At 31.1% G+C, this 20,586-nt stretch overlaps 2 protein-coding genes across 2 annotated transcripts; one reads left to right on the top strand and one right to left on the bottom strand.

Annotated features, from left to right (window-relative positions):
- Window positions 1-785: 785 nt before the first annotated feature.
- Window positions 786-4,178, bottom strand: LOC100810548 (exocyst complex component EXO70H1). Its single transcript, XM_003521306.5, has one exon. It carries the CDS (start codon window positions 2,919-2,921, stop codon window positions 1,014-1,016), a length of 1,908 nt encoding a protein of 635 aa, XP_003521354.1. The 5' UTR covers window positions 2,922-4,178; the 3' UTR covers window positions 786-1,013.
- A 13,711-nt stretch (window positions 4,179-17,889) lies between these two features.
- LOC100810015 (protein SODIUM POTASSIUM ROOT DEFECTIVE 2) lies at window positions 17,890-20,586 on the top strand. Its single transcript, XM_003521305.5, has 3 exons — window positions 17,890-19,180; window positions 19,641-19,716; window positions 20,148-20,586. The coding sequence occupies exons 1-3, from the start codon at window positions 18,560-18,562 to the stop codon at window positions 20,321-20,323; spliced, it is 873 nt and encodes a 290-aa protein (XP_003521353.1). The 5' UTR covers window positions 17,890-18,559; the 3' UTR covers window positions 20,324-20,586.

The raw sequence follows: 20,586 nt of genomic DNA, 5'->3' as shown, positions 1-20,586 counted from the left end.
AAGAGATTCTCAATAACAATTCTAAAATTCAATTTTCCAAGGTGCCATAAGCTTTATGTTGGATATTCCTATGATGAAGTCAAAATATTTTATATAAGTGAAGTAATTTTATAAGATTAAATTAGACTCAGACTCATTTTGATATATCAACAAGTTATTGTGTTGAATAATATTAAATTTGATATTCTTGAATAAGATTTTATATTTGAATCTTATGAATAAAAAAATAATTTAAATAGAAGATCTCACAAAAACTAATTAGTTACGTTCTTTGATAGAAATTAATTTTTACAAAAATTGATAAATAACTTATATTAATAATATGATAATAATAAAAACTCAAATATAAAGAATTTATCATAATGTGTGTTATTGGACCTATGTTATCTATTATTGTGGATTACTTGTATACAACGAATTTTACAAACATTACACTTAAAATGTTTAATCCTCAACAAATCTTAGAAGTCAATTATATAGGATTGAGTTAGGTTTAATAAATCCACATTTTATGATGATATAAAATTACATATGGTAATAAATATTATTGAGCCTAAAATTTCAGCTACTAATGAAATTACTATTAAATTAGTCTCAAATAATAAGATGAGATAATGAAGAAAACATAAGAAGAAAAAATGAAATAGAAATGAGATAAGAAAGAAAACAAACGCACATCAATAGTAGCTCCACTTTCTTTTGTGCGCAGATTTATTTGTATAAATATATTAATATTTTTATACGTATAAATATAATAATATTAATTTAATGAATTAGACAAAATATTATTGTACACAAATAACGAATTTATCCAGTTTTTGGTTTAGAAGTATACATCATGAAAGTCTGAAAGTAAAAAGTGGAAACTACACGATGAAGTCATGCTTACGTGTACCACACGCAGAAAACTGAAAAAGTCGGTATAGCTTTTGTTGTCTATGTCAAAACTCTATACTCATTACTACAATCAAGAAAAATGAGGGCGAAAAAAACTCGCCGTTCAAACTGTGCACTTAACTCCAACGCCGGAGAGGGGACGACGATACCGACGAGGACGATACAGCACTGGATGAGGTTCCAAAAAAGAAGAGGTTAACGAGGTAATTTTCAATATCCTCAGGGGTAAACGTCACGTACTCCGTCGCCGTCAAGTCCCTCACTGATCCAACCTTAGCTAGAAGAACATTATACCACTCGCGATATCTCGGCACTATACTTCTCGCGATCGAACCTTTTATTTCGTCTCTTAATTCTCTGTCAGCTACGACGAATGAGTTCTGTTTCCGATACGCTTCCTCGAATTTGCGGTTGAAGTTCTCGAACACCGCCCTCGCCTCCGCCGCGGCTGGATTTTCCGCCAATGACGAAACCACTTCTCCCCACGCCACCTTCTCGTAGTTCGAAACGAACCGTTTCGCTTTAGCTTCGTGCTTAAGGATCCAATCGTCGCCAAGCACGTACTGCAGGTTCGAGCTTCGGACTCTGGCCACCACGTACCAGAGATTGTTCGCGAGAAACAGATAAGAAAGCGAAACGTCCTTGCAATGCTTCGCTTTGCCGTCGAGCTTGCAAAGGAGGACGAGAATCAGCCACGCAAAACGCGCTGTCAGCGCCGGCGTCGACGCCGAGTAATCAGATTCTGGGCTGTATAAATAAGATTCCGGCAGAGATGACGACTTCTGCGGTGGAAGCCAGTCGCGCGGAAATATATCCGAGAGCACGTTGAGATAATCGGCGAGGACTGAAAGGTAATTCATCGTCTGAATCGTGAGCGAGTGCACGCCGCCGCCGTTCACCGCCGGCTTTGAAGTGCCTTTCTGGATCGTGGACTCGAACTCCGCGAGCAAGATTTGCGCCGATTCGGTGAGTCGTTGAAGCGAAACCAGGAATTGAGAACGAACGCCGGAGTTGTAATCGGAGGAAAAGATAGACTCGATCTCCGGCAACAGTTCGGAAGCCACAGCATGCATATCGAGCACGCGGAACAGCTTCTCCGGCGAAGATTTCTTTGTTTTGGCAACGAGTTCAGGGAATCCGAAAAGGAGAGCGGCACCGTCTCTTGAAATCTCGGCGAAGCATGATTCTCTGACGGAATCTGAGTAACTGAAGACGTGGTCGCAGAGTATTCTCTCTCCGTTAAAGAGTGTTCTAACGGAAATCCTTGTCGCCTCTAACCAACTCTTGATCTTCAAATCAAGAACTTCCCAATCCATCTTGTTAGCGCGCGAGGAGCTAAGTTTCTCCACGCCGAGGCGGTAGATTCCTTCGTCGATGATAGATTTTCGAATTAAGATGTAGACGCTGACGCATTCCTTCGCATAACCGGAAGATATCATGCAGTCAGCGATTAATTTCAGATCCGCCATGGCGCCGGAGGAAACCTGCTCGACTTCGGAGATAGAGTCGCCGGCGGCGCGGATATCGTCGTCCTCCGCCGCAAAATCGTCGTCATAATCGGAGGCGCTGGAATTGGCGGAGGTGCGAGAGGATCTGGCGGAGACGGATTCAGGATCAAGGTGTGCGCGGTTCATGGATAAGATCTGGTAGAACTCTTTCGTGAGCCTCTTCATAGCAATCTGCATTAGGTTATGAGCGAGGATGAGTTTGTCAGAGGAAAGGTTCTGAGAGAGCAACGAATGCATAGTTTTCTGAAGCTGGTTAACACAGCTAATATATTGTTTGGCTTCGTTTCTGTCTTGGTAGAAGAGGGAAGTGACTTTTGCGTAAGCGGAAGAGTCTGGGTTCCATTTGAGTATCAGTGCCTCAGCTTCTTCGATGAAAATATCTTCGTGGAAGCTGCTAGGTTCGGAAAAGCTCAGCCTCGGAAGCGTTGGGCTTGAGGTTAAGGATAGTGGCGAAGAAGGAGAACTGCGTGCCAAAGCAAACGACTCCGTTTTGGGGTTAAAACACAACTTTCTCATGTTTTGGAAGTCTGAAGTCTCTCTTTGCAAACTGTGTTTAAGTACTGGTGGGGGAAGGAATGAATGGTTGGAACTGGAAGTGTGGGATATATATAGAGGAAGCAGGGGTTGCTTGTTCGAGATAATTATGGAGGAGGATTAGAATTTTCTACGTTTTACCTGTATTGACTTTTCAAGAGGTACGTTGACTGTTTACTCTTTCTATTCTGTTGATTAGGCTATCATTCACAGGAACTGATCTTTTCCTTCTTCACATTTTGTAATGCTACGCGTGGCATGCTTGGAGGATTAAGATACCTTGATGTTGATTTCAAGGAAAGAAAACTAACAGCTCACCACAATCACAGAAGCGTGCCACGCAAGAATAATTCAAATTAACTAGACAAATTAAATTTATCATCAATTAATTAATCAAGTCTTATGAATGGGGAAAAAAGTTATAATAGTTGGATTTAATTAATGTCATGCTATTTATCGATTTTCTGTTTAGCAAATAGGAGTCTTTTTATGCAGTAAAAAAGTCTTTTTATAAGATTTTTTAACCAAAATAATTTTAATTATTTTTATCCATAAATACATAATAAATTCTATGAATTAATAGTATCTTTTTTCTCTTATAAGAATTAGAGATCGAAAAGTTTTACTACTATTATTCTGTCTCCACATATACATTAGAGGTTTTAAAAAAATATATTATAATTTATAATTATAAGTAAATTTAATACTAATGATTAAATTAATATTTTTTTAATATACATAAATTAATTAACAAATATCTTAAAATTCAGAGTAAAGGATGTATAATAAATTATGGTAATTAAATTAAAAATTAGTAATTAGTTTTGAGTGATTTTTTGCCATACATGACAATGCAAGTAACTTTCAATCATTTCTTAAATAAATTAAAAAAAAACTTTCATTGTCATCAAGTAGTAAACACGCTGTGCACTTGGCATTTTCGTAGTGTTGTGACTTGGCAACATCATATTAATGTCGTATTTGTTTTGATTGATTTTTGGATCCAAGGAAGTGAAGATGGGAGCTGTACTACATGTAGACGGAATGTGTAGCCCTTTAGTTTGGGAGAAAATTAAATAAAAATAAAAAGAGAGAGAATTAGGAGTACCACACGAGTTTACTAAATTATTTTTTCTTTTTGTTGTGAAGATTTTACAAAAAGTTAGTTTCTAACGTTTCCCTCTTAGGCTCTTACAAATGGAGATATCAATTGTTTATTATTTTCCAGTATAAAAATATTTATATAATATCATCTTATTTTCTTTCCTGATTTTCTATTTAACCGAGGCAGAAAGAGAGAATCAAATTTTCTCTCTATGTCGTCTTTTCTTTTTCAATAATTCCACTTCTGTTTTTTTTTTAAATCTTAATTACTTTCTGCTTTTTTATCTCTTTTTTTTAACATATCATTTATTATATCTGTCATTTTCTTTCTCTGTTTCTTTTCTATATATAGCTTGAAATAAAGTGTATCTAAAACTCCACTCCTTTTTCTTCCATCTAAACTATGTAATGCATGGTAAGACAACTAATTTGAACGTGTTTTCAGATGGTGAATATATTTTTTAAAATATTCTTTCCATCAATGGAAAAAAGTTAACGCAATTAAATAAAAGTATAAAAAAAACTGTCCGCAGAAATTTTATTTTAATGGCGTAAAGTCCAAAGTTAGCATCAGTGCTCATGGAAACAGAGTAACATTAACATAATATTCTACAGTACCCTTTCCCACCCGTTATTACCATGCATAACCCATAAGCAGAATCGTAAGCATTGTACATATATCATATAAAAAAAATTGAGAATAGTCTAAAATTTATATCATATCACATTATCACAAAAAAGTGAGAATAGTACAAAATTTTTCTTTTTTTTTTGTGGTGAAAACTGAGTAAATTTAAAAGTTAGCATCAGTGCTCATGTAAACAGAGTAATATATAGTATTCTACAGTAACCTTTCCCACCTGTTACCATGCATGCATAATCCATAAGCAGAAACGCAAGCATATATACATATCATATCAGAAAAAAGTGAGAATAGGCTAAAATTTTACTTTTTTTTTTGCTGAAAAGTGAGAATAATATATATAGAAAGGAAAATGCTCTATCCTTCGCTTAATTCTGCAGAAAAATTGACCAACTGAGTTATAATGTGATATCTGTCTTGGAAAGAGAATAAATTATTGTTTTATTACAGTACAACCAACGACAGATGTTAAATTGTTAATGGGTTGGATGTTTTTTCTCGCCCCTCAATTCGGTGGACATTGCCGTGCTCATATAGAAAAGTAGCATGGTTATAAATAATGATAATACTTGCATTTCATTTTTATTTTTTAAATTTAGTTTATATCATAAATTAGAATTCATTTTTTTTTATCAAACTTAAGTCTAAAACTTTTTATTTTATTTTATTAATATACTTTTGAAGAAAAAAATATTCAAACATAAACAACTTTATAGTAAAAAAAATTCTCTCAAACTCAGTTTATAACGTATTTTACTTTTGAACAAAAAATAATGAGAATAGTCTAAAATTTTACTCTCTTTTTTTCATTTTATTAACATACTTTTGAAAAAAATATCTAAAAATAAATCACATTATAGTAAAATTATTTTTATCAAACGTAAGTTTATAATCTATTTTTAATTCAAATTTATGTCTAGCTACAAATTTTAATCCAAACTGCACTTACGAATTCATGATCACAAATCATGGTTAATTTAATCGTTCTTTTGTTTGAGCTTATTCTAAAAAACAGAATTTGGTTTCTTTCATGTCTTCCTCTTGGAGGATTTTCTAAATCTGAAACATTGATCATGCATTATATTTTCTTTCTTCCTTAATTATTGTGATTATTAATTGGAGGTGAGTTTAATTTTCCATTTATTTAAAACGAACATTCAAATATTCAATCTAATGATACTGCACCTACGAACAGGTTGAACGTGCTTAATTTGAAATGTGCGTTAATTGAACCAAACACACACATAACATTTTAGATCTTTATAAGATATTGGTTGGTCAAATACCCGCTTGAGGGATCCAAGCCGCTGAAAACCTGTTTTTTTTTTTTTCTCAAAATGATATTGATACAAAATTATCCTGAAAAAATAGTAATAAATTATCTTTAACGTACTGAAGGTATATTCGATTCTTACTATGATCTTTTAATATCTAAGACTCAATTAAAATTTGAATCATAAATCACTTGATTAAGAGCTAAAAAAAAATGTATACTTCTAAATTAATATAAAAATGATTGGTGGTATTTCTTTTAAAATTATTGAATTATATGAAGAATAAACACTATGATACAAAATTAATTCCACCCCCTTAATTGTGACGCAAATATGGTTGCAGATATTTTGACCGGGTGTGGTGCAGGTAATGTCTCGTTGTCTCACCAATGGTAGAGCCTTCGGAGCTTGGATCACATTATGGAAAGTCTTGATTAGGACGCGATATGTTTACTATTTCTTGGTTCTTGTTTGTTATTTTCCTACGGTACCAAAAAAACAACAACTAAGTTTTCATTACTTAAATATATAGACATGTAAATTAGTAATACATAAATATTAAAAAAAGAGTAAATATGATTATTACATTCACTTGAATATATAACACGTTTTATAGATTCTCGTAATTTTTTATTCCTTTTAATTAAGAGTAATTTCTATTTGGGTATGAACTTAATCCTATTCACAATATATGTAAAAATTCTAAAATTAACTCAATACTACAGATAAAGTATTTCAGAAATTCACACGGTATACAAGTAGGGTATACAGTGAATGTGAAGATTTGAAATTTGAATAATAAAGGAATAATGATATATTTTCCAAAGAATGTTTCTTTTTTAATAATGAATAAAAAGAATGTCATAAAATATTTAATATTTACAGTATAAAAGAAACAAAGAAATAAATAAAGAGAAAGATTTATAATTATTCATAATAAATATTAGGTAGACTTGACTCCCAGTCTTCTTTTTTATTTGCGCACTTTTCTGGCTTGGATAATGTCATCTTTGAAAACATGATAATTAAGTTGCATCAATACATGATACATGTCATAAATAATGAATTTAATAAAGTAAAAGCCACATCCTAAACGATTTTACTAGTAGCATAGAAAATAGACCGCGAGAAAAGTCGCTCTATACTTTCCAACTAAAGAAATAAATAATTATAGTGCCCTGGTATCTGATGTGTATAATATACAAAGTAATTATGTAATTATGTAATCCATATATCATACTTTTTCTTGTTCTCCTATATACATTTTCCTTTATATTCTGCTTCTCCAATGCATATACAGATATATATGTACGTCCACCCAATGTGTGGAGTGTAATTAGTCTTTTTTTCATTTAGAGGAATTAATCTTTTTCCTTGCAAACTATGGAAAACATGATCGAGCTTCTTTCTCATACAGGCTAATTCAACGAATGACAGACCACAAACCCGTGTTGTGGACCTAGTTGCTAGATAACTTGCTTAAGATTCTAACCTTGTTGTTGTGATTGTATACAAAAGTGTTGATACAAAAAATGTTTGGTATTTGCTACCGAGGCTAGTTGTTTGTTATCGGCTAATGATATATTTAACCGATTAATTCAGTTGATGACCATCGACTATGGGGCTCAATATAAATAAATTTTAGCTTGGCTCAATGCTAAAAATGACTAATGACTAAAATAACAGATTCTGACGACTAGCTTCTAGCGCAACAAATTGGATTGAGAAGCAGCTCAAAATTTGACCTATCTCAGGGAAGACCAGGTTGAAGGGAAGATTTGAACGTAATATATAAGCAATTGCAAATACTTTTTAAAGGCTAAGTGGAAGTTAACAACAATTCATTTTGCATGTGTAATGAATTAGATAGAGGTCAAAACATGAGAAAATGTTTAGGGGATAGATTTCAAGACATGTCCATGATGGAAGCATGCACTCCTAACTATCATCCGTGGGTAGTTTATTAGAAAACGACTGGCATACCCAAAAAACGAAAAATATACATACACTAAAAATAGTTTATGCTTGTATATGTTCAAAAAACATTACAAAGAGTAGAAAACACAACGTATTTTTCATCAGCCAATGTTAGTAGTAGAAAACACAATGTAAATTAGGTCCTCAATTGGCCAAATCAATGAACTTTATCTTTTTGAGCCATTTATCTTTTATTTATCACTTTATTTACTATTTTCTATATCACAATTTCATAGAAGTAAGGTAATATAAAACTTTAGTTTTAAGTCGACCAATTAAACTCTTTAGAGTGAATGAGCAACTTAATCAAGGAATAAATTTCTTTATTCGAATAAGTCGTCTAAAGAAAACGTTTATTGGTAATTAGTTATTTTCACGATTGATCAATAAGAACTTTCGCAACAAAAAAGAAAAAAAATTATTATTGATTTGTACATATTTAATTAGCTAAATTAGTAAAATGCCTGCTTACTCAATATTGAATTATTAGTCAGTTTTTAAATTTTTTAAAAATGCACAAGTGATTGATGTAGAATTATGGAATGTGGAGTATTCATGAAATTTAGACAATTAATAAAAACTACATTAGAATCAAAGCATTGTCTAATATTTTGTCTTTGAAGTTCAGAACAAGTTCAATAATGTCAAGTCATGCACTTTCGATTATAGCTTATAAACTGAATATTATAAAATTAAGAAAAAAACATTTAATGAAAAATAAACCGTATATACTTTGCCAGCTATAATCCGAGCAAAGTGTTTGCAACTCACAAGCGATGCCAATTGATAAAGAATTACGGTCTCTCTTTCAACAAAGATGAAAGTGACTCAACGTTCATGGATCTTATTGTATGTAGACTTTAATAGTTCTCTTCTCTGTTTTTGCCTGGTTCAGGTATGACCGTCACTATTGATAGTAATTTACATATCAACTTCATTGCTACATGGCTTTATTTGAATCGCTTGCATGGGTGGCTAGGAAGGGAAATAGAATGTCACAGACTCAAAGTTAAGTGGTAGCTGGTAGGAATTGAAGTTTCTTGGGAGAGAGAATAGATATTACACATATAATTCTACTATTTTAATTATGAAAAATGCAAACAATAAATTTTATACAATTAAAATTTATAATAAAAGAGAAGAATTAATACTGACTACACTCTCTCAATACTCTCTTTTTAATGCATATTCATTATAAATGCCAATATGATTTATGTTTCAACATGATTTTGAATATCATAAAATTAATAATAAAAAATACTAACATACATTTTTTAGAAGATGTTAGTACTAGTATTGATAAATTTCTTTTAAAATAATATTAAAAATAAAAATATATATTAAAAGAAATAAGCAGTAAAAAATATCCTCGTAAGGAAACACACTCCTAAAATCACTTGCGTTGAAGAAAAAATATTCTTAACCTCTCATTCAAGATTTTTATTCTAATGTATATATCTATGTATAGGATTAGAAATTTATAATAACTATGTTGAACAAGAGTAATTTTAAGTATTATTCTTCTACGAAAAGTGTTTTTTTGGAATTTTTTCTTAACTGATAGTATTTTTAATTAGGATTTATTATCACTCTCATTAATACATAAGTCTTACACTAATATTATATATTGAGCGTTTTACTTTATTTTTTATTTTTTTATTCCTTCCCATATAGTTCTTAATTTTAATTTCAAATTTAATTTTTATTATATTTTTCTATTAAAACAAAAAATATTAAGCTCCTCCTAATAAACTAATTTTATTTTTCAAGCAATGGAGAGAAGATAATCAAATGGAAATGGAGCCTTCGTCATGTGAAGAGGAAAATCATATTAGAATAAGAGAATATTTAAGAAAAGAATACTTAATTATTTATAATAAATTAATATTACTTATCAGGTAAATAGTAACTTTATTTCCTCAATTAGAGATTTTAGGTTTAAATTTTAAATATGCGTTAAATACCGGAAGAAAAAACTTTATTATTTATATAATAGTCTTACATTCCTCAGACAAAATTGACTTAAGTGAAATATATTTATTTTTTACGTAAAAAAAAGTTTAAATAGTTATTACTAATAATGCCTATATTCTTCACACCAAAACAACAAAGTTTACTCTTTACAATAATTATAGGAAAATTTTTACTTAACACATCTGTTAGGATTAGTCATGAGTGTAATAAGGTTACTGTAGTTGCCTTGTTGCGCTGGACAAGCTGAAGTTGCGATGTGGATTAAGTGGGAAGTCCTTTCAAAAACGAGTTGCTAGCAATTTTACGCAGAACATTCACATGCTTGTTGTTGACCTAAACTTTCCACCACTATAAATTAAAAATTTATATTGAAAAAAAATGCATTTTTTTAATATTTAATTTATCATCACTTTTTTTATGAATCTTTGATTGACGTTTATTTTTATTCTTAATTTTGGAAATCGAATCATTGTTTCTAAAATAGAAAATTGTCTGCATATTATAGGGCTATTTTTAAGTTTAAATAAAATAAAATAAATAAAATATCAAGTATTTTTATTATTAACAATAAATATCCTATTATCACGAATAATAACAAATTAAATAAGAAATTATGAAAAAAAATTATTAAAATAACCTATTAGAGTCAGTAATCTTGTAAAAAGAAAAATGTTACAATAATTAAGCGGCCAATACTTTAATTAAGAATAAAAACATGTCTGCCTGTAAATTCCTAATCGTAGAGTCTTCCCCGGGCCCCAAAAGGAGATTTGGTAGGTCAAGTAAAAGTAATATTTGAAGCACGTAATTGACCTTCTTTATTGGATAGTATGCCCAAAGTAAACGCATTATTAATGAGATGAGGAAAACAAAGTCTCAGGCTTAGGTAAATTTTGTTACACAACTGTGTGTGTGTGTGTGTGTGTGAGAGAGAGAGAGAGAGAGAGGTGTATTTGGCCTACATATACGCTGCACATCTATATACCATGGCTCCTTTCATTTGGTTTGATTATTCTCTGCTAAAACAACAATACTTCAACCTTCAATTGAACAATTATAGATTTATAGTATTTATGCCAATAACCTCAATGCGCTTCCATTAGTAAATTTTTAATTACGGTCAAACAAATACAAATGAAAGCTCGTCCCATTTTCGACCAAAGCAAATCACATAATAATGTCGTCTATAGGTTTGAAAAAATAGCCTACGTGATGTATACCGATTTGTAGAAGATTAAGGTTTTACTTTACACCCACACTACGTGCTGAATATTTGAGATTTTCATGTTCACATTCTGCTCTTATTTTTCCAAGCTAATTTTTCTTCTTTTTACTTTTGGAGAGATACAAGTTTTAGATATCCATTTTTAATTTTTTATACAACCAAGTAGTCTAAGTTTAAGGCTTCATTTTTATTATTTGAATAACTCACACGCATATTACGTAACTAATTATTCATTTGTTATACACACAGTAGACATAATCTAATATTTATAAATTATTAATAAAAATAGTTTTATATAAGTTAAATAAATTTTAAATTTTTCTATAATTAAAACTTGAAAACGTCTCTGTTTTTAATTTTAATTTATTTTATCATTAACGATAAAATTATCTTATATTAGTTAAATAAATCTTCCTTAAATATTTAAGATAACTTAAATTTCAGTAATTTTTTCTATTTATATTTTTAATAATTAAAAATAACCATATATTACAATTTAAACTATTCACTATAAATTCAAAATATAATTATATACTTAAATATATTTTTATTATGAAATTTAATTATTTAAAAAAATATTAATCCTATATCTGTTTAAACAATTTTATAAATTGGGCAAAAGGCTCTTTCGCAAAACTCACAAATGATGTTCGGTGTAAAAAAGATAGAAACATAAATAGCCAAAAAAATAGATAAGTGGTCATTAAGAACAATAAGACCTCACAACTATCAAAAACTAAATTTTGATTAAATTTAGACCAGAAAAACACGTTTGTTTTTGTTTACTCAAAGCAAGGAATGTGATTTTCAAACTATCACGCACGTCCCTAAACACACGGCAAAAACCGTAATCTAATCATCAATCAAAAGGAATTGCCCCTCCACGATGTCATCCCCTCTACAAGTGTGTTTTCAACATTGCACATGACTCCACCTTATATATAACGAGAGCCACAACACAGCACAAACGAGTCTACAATATACCCAGCATGGTCCTCGATCAAGTACTAATGTGATACATATATATATATATATATATATATATATATATATATATATATAGTGCTGGATGTATAGGCCAATCATAAAATGATGCAGAAAATAACCTATCATTGGCTCATATGATTTTCAAACTTACATATTAATTTCAAATACTGATATTTCAATGCCTCGTTCAATAATGAAAAATAAACTAATTGATTGAGGGGGAAAACGTGAAAAGGGAAATTAATACGAAAGCTCTAGGACTAAAAATTGGAAAAACAAAAAGAAAACATAAGGGGGTGTTTGGTTTGATTGTTTTCTATTTTCATTTTTACTGAAAATAGAAAACCGTGATGAAAATGTGTTTGGTTGGATTTCTGAAAACATTTTTAGTGAAAATGAAAACAGGAAACAACCAGAAAATGAAAATAATAAAATTTCATTTTTAGTATTTTCAATTGAAAACAGAAACTTTCATCTCGGATAAAATGAAATAATTTTAAGAAAATCTAAAAATACAAAAAAAACAAGAATTCAATATATAATAAATTTTTAGTATTTTTATTTCATGAAAACAGAAAATAAGAAGTTAAATAAAACATATTTTCAGACTTCTAATCTTTTAAAAATGAAAATAATTTTTAAAAAATAAAAATAAAAAATAAAAATGTAACCAAACACACTCTAATATATATTTTTGTGAAAGATGATTTCATGCGCCAAATATGAGACTGTCCATGTGATGTACCTATACTGACAATGACAACATGGAGAAATTGATATTGAGGTTTGGTATATATAATATATCATATGCATTCTCAAATTAAAAATTGCACAAAAATTCTAATATTCCGGAGTGATATATATTTTCAATTTTTGTAATTTAATTTAAACCTATTAAGCACTTAATCTAATAAATTGTATTTTTTAAGTAACATACACAATATATTTAAGAACTTCTCCAAGTTTCCGTCCTTCATATTCCAAATTAAGAGGCAAGTGTAAGCACAGTAAGCAGGTAAGGAAAAAGACTGCTTGAATGCAATGGCATCATTGGCATGTGCATGATGCACCACTTTGTTGGCGTACCATGATGAATAACTACAAGTTATTTCGAATTGTATTTCTATCAAATGGGTTCCACCGGTGTTGACAAACTACTAGGCTACGTCCACAAATGTGGTGCACATTTAATATGATGTATTTGCCTTCTTCTTTTCCTGTTTTATATAAAAGTATATGAAAAATTGCTCCCCAACTGGTCCCTTTCATTTCGTAGTCGATCTTTTTAATCAGTTTGTGGAGCTCCCCACAAACTAGATTTTCAACCCTTCTATATATAATTCTATTCCATAAAAAATATACCCGTCCTTTTTATGGAAGGTACTCTAGAGTTTAGATATGATAGAAAAACATTAGGTTTGATACATGTTATAAATAGGCATGAAAACCAAACCCATACTCGCGAATACCATTCAAACTCGCATCGATTTTGATAGAAAATACCTCTGTTAATCGAGTACGAGTTCGAGTTCGGAGATTACTTGCCTTTTTTAATTGGAGTGAGGATTGAGGATGTGAATGTCACTACACGTCTGTCCCATATTTGTCCCCGCCTTGATAATGAAATTATTAAAATTTTATTTATTATTTATTTATTTTATTTTATAATTTTTACATAATTTAAGATTCTTTTTTTGACTATTTTTGTAGATAAATGCACTGTAATGAACTTATTAATATATAAGTATTTAAAAATAAATGTGTAATAATCAATTTATGTTTTCTAAAATTAGATTAATATATTTTTTTACAAAAAAAAACTTATTTTACAAATCTAAACAGGAAATGGGACGGGAGAGATCCGATACTCAACGGATAAGGGGATGAGATAAAAAATTTCAACACGTCGAATAAATACCAGAAAGACAAATAAAAAGATAGGTTGGGAAGTCGGGGTCAAGACTCGAGAGGCAACACTCATTTTCACCTTGCCCTGTTGCCATGTTTAATTATAAATCTTTTGTCTTGAATTTTTTTTTATTCCTAAGACTAAAGATAAATATCTAAAAATTTATAATTATTTACATATTTTATTCAATTAATTGAATTAGATTCTTTAGTATTATCTATTGAGGCTTGTAATAATTGTTCAAAACGTCATTAAGACTAGTACTTCTCTTAAAAGTATTAGTATTTTGAGCACATTAGTTTCTATTTTCTTAAAGTCTTGAACATAATATTTTTTTTCTAAGTTCTTGAACATAATGCTTTAAAAAAATGACGATGATGATGAGAAAAAAACTCTGGAGGTGTTTAATTTAATTTTATAGTATCATTGAATGATTATTATAGAGTGAGATTTTGAAATTATTTATTTATTTATTGACTGGGAAGTTATTTAATTTAAATCTTTGATTAATAAGTTTGTAGTTTAAAGTATTAGAAGAATAAAATAAAAATTGATGAATTATAAAAAATGGTGTTTTTATTGAGAGTTGAGTTAAAAAATACTATTTATAGGCTAAATTAAGTTACAAAATGAATGTGTGCAATCGTCAAAGGAAAAAGGCTACGTCGATGATTTGAAAATCATGTTGGCTCTTAAAGGAGATGATAGTCTTAGAAGTCTCCATACTTGAGCTATGATACAGTGCCTTGTAAATGTTCGTTTGGTTTAAATGTTAATAAAATTGATTTTAAAAGATTAATCTGAAAAATTATTTTGAGAAATATACATTTTTTTTTATCATGCATCCAATGATATGATAGAAATTCAATCTTTTTAACAGCAAACAAATGAAAGTTCGACGAGCGTGAGTACCTTCAGAAAGAACAGAGGCCTACACTATTTGGGCTTGTCACTCGATGGCCTGTTACTATTTATCAATCTCCGGGCTCGACGTGCTTCAAGGAATAGCTTACCAAAAGAAAGGAAAAAGAGCTTCTAGGAATAGAACTAACCTTATTATAGTGTTAATGAAGCGATGCACGGATTCTTTAAATTTAAATGTTAAACTGTAATCAAGTAATTTTTATATGAATTACATTATGCACTGATTTATGCATTTGATATTCCAAGTTATATGGTTCGCTGTAGGTTTATATTTTTTGAGGTAATCTATATAGCAACTAAAATGTAATTCGAGTTTTTATGTTCTACCACCTTCTATTTGTGAGAGGAGAATGTATTAAGTTTCCTATTTTACGCGTGGTTACTCCTAAATAATTGTGACCATAAAAGGAAACATATTATTTGTAAATTGTAACATTAGTTCCTTATAATTTGATTCAGATTTTAAGGTATGCCTCCACTAGCTTATCCTGTCGTACCGCACACATATTGGTGGATCTTGTAACCGAAAACAAAAGCTTTGGTCTATCTCTAAAAGCTTTCGGGATTGGAATTGAAGAGAAAATGGAATAAAGGGAAAAAGGAAGAGAGAATTTTTAATGGTGGGTATAGAAGATTGGCGATCGTTCAAAAATGGGGGAGGCAGGCAAAGTAAGGAGGAAAAGAGGAGGAAGAAAGCCATCGAAGCATCTGATTCCATGGTTTTGTGAAGGGAATTTTTTTTTTGAGTTGATGAAAGAGAGAAAGAAAGTGGCTTTGCGTCTCATCCATCCACAAGAAAGCAAAATTCGAAATGGTTTACTATCTGGCAGAATTTGTTCCATTAGAATCTTATAGTGTTGTGTTTTGATTTTCCTCTATAGAAGGCCTTTATTGCGTTCAAGTTGCACAGTTCATGTGCCCCAGCATCAAATGTTCATGCAAATTTGATGCTCTTCTAGTTTCCTTCTACTTTCCTAAGACTTAAGTTTATGAAAACAAAAATTTGGGTTGTTGCATCATTTTTGTTAAATTAACTGCCTTAATTACTCAAACTGACATAAAAATATAAGAAGATTTAGATAAAGGAAAAAATCATGGGATGTATTTGTTTTGACATTAGAACCCTTCAAACGTCCGTTGAATATCCAACAAGAGACATACTTCTTTGTTAACATGCTTTGAAAGTCGTGAACCAGTAAATCAAACACAGACGTCTTTCAACTCTACCAATTTTCATTTGTTACATAAGTCATAATAATATTTTTCAAGACATTATTTTACTGTTTATTTCACTTTGTTAGTTTGTGACATTAATAATTACATGATTTACATCTCACTTTTCTTGCTTACTGAAGAAAACAGCACTGTGAACTTTATGGGTGATATAATATTGAATTTTACCACATTGGAAATGGCACTGACTTTGCTTCTTGCTTACCAGGATCAACAAACATTGAACATTATCTGCAGTCAATTGGTATCTTACACTTTCATTTATACCATTATTTCTTTATAAATTACAAATTGTAATCTGAATGAACACATGAAACTGCTGCAACTTGCAAGTACTCAATGTTGCTGTTTCATGACATCTGACTAAGTTTTCAATGTTCTAAAAAGTATTTCTGTCAAGTGCTTGTTGGTAGGTAAATACTGAGCCTGTAGGCCATGCCCAACAAGCCAACAGGGCAACAGATAATTACCCAAATTCACTGTGCCTCCTCCAATTTTTTTATCTATCCAATTCAAGCCAGTGCATAAAATGGGAAATTCATGTCGCTGGAACTTCACGTCATTCCAAAACATGTCTGCACCCATATGCATATGTTGCACTCCGCACAAAATGATTACTATAAGAAATAATTATCATATATTATTATGGGAGCAATGATAATCACAAACATTTAGACACCCGTGCAAAAAGATACAAAAAGTACTGCGTCGTGGCATATAAATATTGGGTAAATAATATATGTATTGATAAAAAAATTTACACTCTTATTTAATCACAAATTATTTATCTGATATATATAAATGATGAAACTATTACGAAATAGAGAAAAAATGGGATCAAAAGACCAAAGCTATACAGTGGAACTACAGTCTACAGTTATATGATAATCTGAATATTATGCAACAAGTTGGCATATTTAACTGTTCATTTCTCTTAGATACATTAACTCTCTTACCCTGCTAAGTGTTAACCAAAAGTAAAATGAATAGGTTCACTTGAGGTGTTTTCCAGTGAGTGTGATAGTGTTTTTTTTTCTTTTTTCTTTTTTTCACACAATGAAACAAACTAGGAGTTAAAGGCAACTTCAGTGTACTTATTTTGTGTCATTGTCATTCTTTAAAGCAATAGAAATTTTGGTTGCATATCATAAAATCTCTCTGTTTTGCTCTGCCTTGCCACAAAATGATGTTTTGCTCTCTCACCTTTGCCCTTTTACGAGAATGACAAAACCTCATTAAGGATACAACCATTCACTACATTCTTCCTTTTGTCACAAACTCGTCAATTTTTTTATTGATGATTTTTTCTAATATTTGATGGAGTGTTGAGATAAGTATTATGGAAAGCTTTGACAAAGAAATATATTTACATGACTTATATCTGAATTATACAAGACATAAATGATGAGATAATTAATAGTTTGAGAATCATTAGAGATGATACTAAAGACTTCTGTACAAGGATAAATTTGTATCAGGACTCAATTTTTAGTCCTCACTTGTGTAATTAATTTTGAACATCCTTATCAAGAATAAACAATGTATTATCTCTAAATATATGACTTCTTTGATGTAATTTTAATTGAAAAATTGAGAAAAGAGATCAACTCTAAATTTAAACATTAAAGATAGGCATTGGCATTGAGTGGAGTAAGTCCGTGTATATATATATAATCTTAACAAGAAACAAGAGAGAAATTGAGATAAAAATTAAGAAAGATGTCATATGTTCACCCCAATTTTCTAAGCTTCTAATATCAACGTCACAAAACAATGGGAAACAACACATCAAAATTACTTGTTATAGTTTTTAAGCAAATTCAATGATTTGTATGATTCATGTAACCGATCTCACACTTGTGGGGCTAATGTTATTGTTGCTCTTGATGATCCTATCACACGTGCAGGTGCAACGTTGCTATTGCCATCCTGAAACCACTGACAGTTATGTATTTATGTCCAACACCCTTGAACCTTGATACATCAAGATCTTGTTTTATCAATGTTATTTTTTGGTTTAGGTTCCACGGTAATTCTAGTGGACGTGCGATTGGTTTAAGTGGTAATATACTATTAGAAGAAATATCCAAACTCATGCTACTAGTCTTAGCAAAGTTTAAACGTTTCCTTCCCACTTTAATTACTTTTGTTTCCACATATTAAACAAGAAACTAATTGAATTTGAACTTTCCATTCTAACTCTTCTCTCTATATCTCAACCACCTCACTCCTAATTTGAAGCTTAAAAAGCAGTCAGTACCAACCTACCTTCTGGTTCAACCTCTTCCTTTATCTCATTCTTTCTGTTACACTGCAGATTCCCTAAACCACTAGCTCTTCTCATCCATCATCATCCGCATTCAACAAGAGATGAAAGGCATAGACATCTTCTGTGCATCACAGGCCTCAACAGCCATATGTCTTGGCATGGATCAACCCTCTTCTTCATCTTCCATTTCCATTTCCAACACTGCTCAATTTGGTGGCAGAGCAATTGACCGCCACAACCCCATCATCACAGATCCTAGAAGAACCCCCTCAAGAGACCTCATTTCCCCTTGCTCTTCTTCTCTGTCCCCCATTGACCCCAAACCTTTGCATGATCATCTCCAAAAGGCCAAGAAAAACTCCACTTCCAAGCCAAGTGGCCAGAAGAAGAAGAATGCTTCAAAGGGTCATGATCAGAAGAAGAAAAGTGCTGCTGGAAAGTTGACTGAACACATCACTAACAATTACTCCTCAAAACCAATTGATAGCATTCTGAGGAGGAGTTGGGCTAGACCACCTTCTGATTTGATCACTCCTCCTGGCTCTTCAAGATATTTGCTCGGTGATACGCCTTCGTTTGATTGTGTGTCGTCGGTCTATGATCCTGTTTTGGCTTTAACTAATGTTGAGAAGGAGAAAGCTCAAGTTATTCATCATGATGAAACCAACCATTCATCTAAACCCTCTAGCTCAACTCTTCCAAAGACTGATTCCTCAGACCAGGTTTTTGTTTTTCTTTCTGAACAAAACTTATATATTCTTAAGTGTTGTTTATACTGTTTTCCAATTAGAATTCAACTATTGGAGTTTCACCTTGGTATACTTGTTTCAAATTAAAGTTGGAGTTTCACTTTAGTGACTTGAACAAGTCTTTATTACAAATCTTGGATTATTGAGGTGAAACTCTAATTCTGTTTGGAGGACTGTACAAACTGTACCTAAAAACTGCCTCTCAAGTCTCAACCACTCCTAATAGACTATATCAAATGTATAGATATATAAGGAAGTTTTTGAATTTATGGTATTAGTATTACTAGCATGTGTTTGTGGAATGATTAAGTAATAGTACTAGCATATGCATGGAACTGAAATGGATAATTGACGATGAGACAAGGCACAACTTTAGTAATATTAGTATATTATAAACTCAAATTGGGTGTGATTTGAATAAATTCTCTCGCAGGTTGTAGAATTGAGGGTTTCTCTGCACTGCAAAGGTTGTGAAGGAAAGGTTAGGAAACATCTCTCAAGAATGCGTGGTATGTCACTCTCTCCTAAAATCTTCTATTTCGAACCATAAATAGAATTGTGTTGAAGATCAACATAAGGCCACACATGCAATTATTAAGATGTGCAGTCATTATTTGTAGAAATCTAGATAAAGGTATAATCGTAATGAAAAAAAAATTAATGTTTACAGGCTAAAGTAATATTTTAATTTGATGAGGGGTGAAATTACTTTGATGATTTCACATCAAAATCCTGTATTTAATTATGCATATCATATTTGATCTCCATCTATTTCTAAAGTTTCTAGCATAAATTCACCCGATACTGAAGTTCAGATTAATTATTAACAGGACTTTGTTTCTCTAAATGAGAAGACTTTTTTTATGGACTCTTTTATTTTATTTTTCCTGTTTACATTTAACATTCAGGCCATTTTCTGTATTGTTAATTTCATGGACAGGAGTTAGGTCCTTCAACATAGACTTTGCGGCAAAGAAGGTTACAGTAGTTGGTGACGTCACTCCTTTGAGCGTATTGGCAAGCATATCAAAGGTGAAGAATGCACAATTTTGGCCAGAACATGCTTCAGTAATTGGATCTGCTACCCCAGAAACAAAGAGAACAAATTTTATCTAACTAGAGAGGAAGTAGCCTATTGGTATTGTTGTACCATTTTTTCGTGTCACCACTTCAAGGTTCGAACTCGTGAATTGGGTAGTTATTTAATTAGTGTAAATATTAGAGTGTAGGTTTGGCTTTGAAGAAATATTAGTTTGTTTCGAAGGAACCTTATTTTTGTACAAGGGTTGGTCTAATTTCTCTGGAGAAAATTTACTATATGTAAACCGACATAAGACCTGATCCTTTAAAAAATTATGAACAAAAATAATATTTAGCCA

The sequence above is a fragment of the Glycine max genome, chromosome 3 (assembly GCF_000004515.6).
Source record: "Glycine max cultivar Williams 82 chromosome 3, Glycine_max_v4.0, whole genome shotgun sequence".
Taxonomy (NCBI): Eukaryota; Viridiplantae; Streptophyta; class Magnoliopsida; order Fabales; family Fabaceae; genus Glycine; species Glycine max.
This window is presented reverse-complemented; position numbering and strand designations above follow the sequence as displayed.